The sequence below is a fragment of the Daktulosphaira vitifoliae genome, unplaced genomic scaffold (genome assembly GCF_025091365.1).
Source record: "Daktulosphaira vitifoliae isolate Bord-2020 unplaced genomic scaffold, ASM2509136v1 Scaffold_4, whole genome shotgun sequence".
Taxonomy (NCBI): domain Eukaryota; kingdom Metazoa; phylum Arthropoda; class Insecta; order Hemiptera; family Phylloxeridae; genus Daktulosphaira; species Daktulosphaira vitifoliae.
Genome location: NW_026099575.1, coordinates 2411927 through 2418087, shown reverse-complemented (window position 1 = coordinate 2418087; position 6161 = coordinate 2411927). Strand labels below are relative to the sequence as shown.

At 25.6% G+C, this 6161-nt stretch overlaps 2 protein-coding genes across 4 annotated transcripts in view; one reads left to right on the top strand and one right to left on the bottom strand.

The window, feature by feature from the left end:
* The window catches only part of LOC126905363 (tuberin-like), a 32752-nt gene that overhangs the window by 10250 nt on the left and 16341 nt on the right, over nucleotides 1-6161 (top strand). The window lies entirely within an intron of this gene.
* The window catches only part of LOC126905345 (sodium-independent sulfate anion transporter-like), a 26924-nt gene continuing 22573 nt past the window's right edge, over nucleotides 1811-6161 (bottom strand). For 2 of the 3 annotated variants that reach the window (XM_050684966.1, XM_050684965.1), the window contains 3 exons: nucleotides 4900-5064; nucleotides 2688-2848; nucleotides 1811-2237 (listed from right to left, as the gene is read on the bottom strand). In XM_050684966.1, coding sequence (XP_050540923.1) covers nucleotides 2201-2237; nucleotides 2688-2848; nucleotides 4900-5064 — 363 coding nt within the window. In that variant the 3' untranslated portion in view covers nucleotides 1811-2200. The remainder of the gene's footprint in view (nucleotides 2238-2687; nucleotides 2849-4899; nucleotides 5065-6161) is intronic. The other variant, XM_050684967.1, reaches the window with a different exon arrangement.

Genomic DNA, 6161 nt, shown 5'->3' with positions numbered 1-6161 from the left:
TGTATGTATGTATGTATGTATGTATGTATGTATGTATGTAACTCTCCAAACGCCACGCGTTATCGCATATTCCGTCGTCTAGACTAAACTGTCATAACGCATTCACCCCACCCCACGCCGCGCTCATCACACGATGACAACACTATTCCTCTGTATAAATTTANAGTTATTGGGTTAACCTATAGCTGTTGAAATTGGTAATTTGTATTTTTCCGTAATAAACCGTTTACCAACCAATCTAGTATTTAATATATTACCTATAATGAATTAAGATAGTACTAACATGTACCTATTCACGTTTATTTCATTTATGTTTTAACGATTTGAAAACAATGATTGTAAGATTATTTTATTACTGCATAAAGTTTATTGTTTATTTATAAAAAATATAACAGTATCTAATAATACACTTATCGATTGTATGACTATGACATTTAATTTATGTAAGAACTTAAAAGTGTCAGTAAAAATATTCGAGTAATAGTTTGGAAGTTGGAAGGAGCAACTGGGAGGGTAGGGGTTTTAGTTGCATTATGTAATAATTAGAAAATACATATACAGTTAAAACATCACAATATTTGTATTCCGTCCCCCAAAACTATGTTATAGTTAAGGCCTTTGAAAAGTAGTGTGGGGGTGAAATTCCCCACGTTTCCTCATTTAGGTTTTTAACTTATCTATTGATCAAATTACGACTATATCACTGTTGATAATGTGAAATATTGTATGTAGAAAATATAAAGTGCAATGGGGGGTGTGGGGGGCAGAGCCCCCCACGTTATTCTCTATTCATTATATAGGCGTATACCCATAAACATTTTTAGGACTACACCACTGATCCTAATATACTATATTTGTTCGAATAACAACATAATTAATTAGGTTATTTAATAGATAAAATGGTCTTAATAAGATAATGAATTGTCAATAATAAATTTAGACACTATTTCAAAAGTTATTAACATTTTAGTGTGATGATTGAACATAAATTAAGAACACGACGGTGTTATATAATTACATAATTTTCTATATAATAGATTACTTAATTATGCATGTTCGCATTTGAAAAAATAAAGGTGACACTCATATAAGGTAAAAGGAATGAGTATACAAACTACTTATTTCTTTATAAATTGAAAATATATGTACCTAAAAAAAATTAAAAAAAAATTACCAATATTATTATTATTTTTGAATTAATTAAGCATTAAATGAAAATGAATCACATTGTTTAATTAAAAATTGACTTTTTAAAAAATTTTATCATAGTAAATTACTGAATTTAGGTAATTTATTTAAAACAAATGGTTTGAAAAATTATTTATGTATAATTGCAATATTATAAACACATTAGAAATAATTACTTATCTACAACAAATAACATAAAAATTATGGTAACTTCAACGAAACATGAAAATAAAATTATTAACAGTTTGTATGATTATATACTTGGTTCATAGTTATAAATTAAAAAAAAAAATTACTAATAATGTATTTTCAAAAAATAATGAAGGTTACTTATAAAAATAAGAAAAATTACTTTTCAATTTATAATTTTGGTTTCATATGACTTTTTTAAAATACAGAATATTTAAATTGATATAAACCAAGTTGAAACCAAACTATTCAAAGTTGTTGTTTTGGGTAATTGATAATAATTAGTTTCCAAAAACTTATTTACCTCAAAATTTAAAAAACTTCCCAACCTGTATCCTTCATTTTACAAAAATTCAAAACCAACATTTAGTATTATTCAATTTTTTATTTTAGAACTCTTAAAAACTTTTTAAAAAATGATAGCAATAAAAATTTGCTACCATTTTTAAAGTAATTTCGTAATAATTATTTAAATTAAAAAAATTACTTCACGATGTAAGTTACTAATTTTTCTAAAAAAAAATATTTAAAAAATACTACATATTACATTTTTTGAATAAATTAATGATGGACATTTTTTTTTTTTTGAATATTTTTTTTTATAAAAATAAGATGATATTAAAATAAATAACTATAAAATATACAACAAAATAAAACTAAAAAATTCTAATCGTTTTGTGATATGTTAATAAAAATATGAATTCTCAGTCAAAAAGTTAAATATATTTTTAAAAATTCAATGATTTGATAATTTTATCATGGTTTTATCTAAAAAATAATTGAATGTTAAATCTAATATTAAGATAGGTTAAGCAAAGCAAATTTATACTGGGAAAACTTCACTCGGTGATGATGTATTTCTGAAAAAACAATTAATTAATTAATTAATTAAACAATAACTAAAATAAATTATACTTATAATTCTTCTTCTTTTTCCTCAACTACTTGGGGTCGGCCACCCTTATCCTAAACTCCCACTTGAAACGACTTCCCACATCATCTACGCTTATATTAGCCGTCCTTATATCGCATTCATTAACACACTTCCATTTTCTTTTTAGTCTTCCTTTACCTCTTCTTCCTTCAAAATCCATTTTTATAGTTGTTCTTACAGCTTTCGATTTCTCTCTCCTCATAACAAGCCCAACTATTATACTCCCTCTTATATTTTTGTTCCTTATCCTAGTCCTTCTCTAGTCACTCCACTCATCCATCTAAATTTTCTCATCTCTGCTACACTCGTTCTTTGTCCTATTTTCTTGTCAACCGTCCATAATTTATAAATATATTATAAATAATTGAATACTAACGTTCTTTTTTTTAAAAGAAAATCCAATTCGTGTCTTTGGTAGTATGTAATGAAATCTTTCGGTTGAACGCCTTCAAAAACTGCTACAACACTAGGTTTCAAGTTATAAAAAAATAATTGTTGACCTCTTTTGGAAAAATCTTTGGTTAGTATTTCAATGACCTGAGTTTGGTAAAAAACAAATGTTAAAAATTAAAAATTACTACTTAAAGAGTTTAAAAAACTAAAACTATAGTCGCCAAACGCTGATTTACGTTAAGTTTAGAATTACTTTATAATTTTTCCGTAAAAATTACAGTGCTAAAATATTAAATATCAATTTTATACTATATTTTATAAAATTAAGGTTTTTAAAATCTGTAAATTTCGATATTTTTTAAACTTTTTGAAAAATGAATGAATTAAAATATTTTTTATATAAAAACCTTTGGTATTTTGGTATCATTGGATATAAATTGTTAAATATTTGACCCTTTAATTTACTTAAGGAAGGTATTTAAAATAGCAAAATTTTTACAATAGTCAACTATTTCAACTTAATTTTTGAAATTGTTCCAAAAATATTGCGTCCTTTAAATATATGTTAAATTATAGATTATATTACGTACTATAAGTTAAAGAAATAATTTTGTCTACACACCTTATCTTCTATGTGAAAATGGTTGCCGTAGTTAAAAACATGCTATTTTTGCAAATTTTAATTTTTTTGTTTATTTCAAAATAACTTAGGTATGCCATAATAATGAGTCTAGCAATTTTATAAATGTACATGATCTAACTTACATTAAATATAAATTTAAACTTATTTTGATTATTTTACTTCTTCATAGTTAAGAAAAAAGCTACTTTGAATTTTTCAACTAATTTAAAATGTTATCTTTAGCTACAAATTTTACTAATAATCGGTGGCTGTGTGGAAACTGGGTTTAGAAAAGTATATTTTTGACTGTGATGAAAATTCCTTGTAGACCGTTTATTTATAATTAACAACAAATGAAAAGTTTTGTATCAAACCCTTCAATTTTAATACGCCTTTGCCATAAAAGTAACAACTACTTTATTATTTCTCCGTAAATGTACAATACTATATTATTGAATATCAATTTCATACTAAATGTAATTACTATAATTAGTATTTTATTCATATATTATATTTTTAAGTCAAAGAACTATTAATCAGGATATAATTAAGGAAATAGGAGTTGATGTTGCTTTTGTAAATATCCTCTAATATCTTAGAATTAAACACTTTTTAGACATTTGCATCGAAGCGTTTCTTATGATAGTAGTTTTAATCACTATCAGATATCATCTATACTTGTGCCAATTATGCCACGACCATACTGTACTACCGTCTTTTTTATTTATGTTAATTGGGATTTAAACAGAATAGCGTCACAACATACATTACAGCAGAGAAAGATGGTTTAACAGAAATTTAGGATTTTACTGGGCATTTCTGTACTGCGCCCTTATTATTTATAAACAGGATCTCCTACTTTACTCTATTATTCACTAATATATATATATATATATAATAAGAACTTAATATTTTAATTTGTATTTTCAATTTTTATTATCACTACATAATTAGATGATGTAAATATTTTGTTGGTGAAAATTAACTATAAGCGATTCGAATGACTTTTTTTTAGGCTTCGAGTCCCGAATGGAAATATTTTTATTCGACATTTGCTAGACACGAATGAATGCGATTATATAAATCTGTTACTTAATTTAGTTTTCACAATGTAAAAATAAAATCAGTACGTATTACAAGTACAAGCGAAAGTGAAACTTCTTTTAGAGTCAATCAACTGATAGAATATTAGGTTTATATATAAATAAAATAAACAAAAATACAATAGAATACGTAAATAAAATCCCTTTGGCGAACGTAAACGTTCATGGAAATATATAATATTGATCGTATACTTAATAAAACAATAGAATCTGTTCGTGACGTTCAAACGTTATAGACGAATGTGATGCACAGTTATCTTTTTTTTTCAGAAACTGTAAAGAATTTTCACTTCAAAAAATAGTTTTATGAAATCTATTGTAGTAGAATTTAAATAAATGAACTTATATAAAAGATCTTTATAAAGAGTGTTCAGTAAGTAAGGAAACTGGTTTTTATTGTTCTTAATGTTTGTAACGACTGACCTGTTTCCTTACTTACTAAATCTCTATATATTTAATTTTAACTTTACCTTTGCAGCAGTAAAATCTGCACCATAAATATGTGAACAATCAATTACTACTGGTAAATCACGTTTTAAACTATGTTTCACAACTAAATTTCGAACATAATCTACTGAAGGAAACACTAAGCATCTGTCTGGTGTTACCATCAAGTAACTTATACCATCTCTAGTCTGAGGAAATTGGTAAATTTTAATTAATTGTTACAATTTTTTAGTAAAAACTCAATAAAATATCAATAAGGTTAATATATATTATAATACTAAATATAACTTTAAAAATAACTTTTCATAAAAAGCAATATCATTTTTGCATCTGTTTTATGATAAAAATGTATTTTATTTCGGATTTATAATTTAATTAAACATTGAAAAAAATTAGTACTACGTTACCTTTAAATTTAACTATCAATAACACCGGCACACACAAAAAAAAAAAGTTGTCTGTACTTTTGACCGGACCCACCTACGGACATGTATTTTGATCCGTTGAATCCGAATTTGAAGTCCGTTTGGCCCGGTCACCCTTCAGATTTGAGTAAAATGCAAAAAACCAAAAAATTGGCAAAAAAAACCAAAAAACTGCAATCAAAGCGATGAAATAAATTTTGTTGACCCTGATCAAGTATGATTTTCATGTATTTCAATTTACTGAAACTGAATCTGAACGTTAATTAGCCTGTTGAGTCGTCAAAATTTGAAAAATAGCAAAAAAACACAAAAATTGCAATAAATCATGAAAAATCGAAATTATTGAGATGAAAACAATTTTTTGGATTCAGATTGATTATGATTTTTATGTATTTTATTCCACTGAATTTGAATCTGAAGTTTTCTTGTCCCATTAACGTTTTAAAATAAAAAAAAACCCAGCACAGGGGGGTCGCGGCACAGTTGTGACGTGGTATAGTTGGATCAAGTATAATGATATCTGACAGTGATTAAAATCACTATCAAAAATAAACGCTTCGATGCAAATCTTTAGATAGTGTTTAATTTTAAAAAAATTGGTGTTTTATTCCAAAAGCTACTTGATCTGCTGGTTCCTTAATATCTCGATTAAGATAAAGTATGTCGAATGAAAAAGGGTTTATTAAAAAAAATTATTTCTCATAAAAAAATTGTGTGGATCCATAAACTTTTCAATAAGTTATAGCATTATAAAGTTAAATATAATATGAATAATAAAATCGAGAATTATCACACGAAAATAGCATTCGGTAGCCATTTTCGCCGTGAAGAAAAGTCCAGAGGTCAAATTTTTTTTTTTC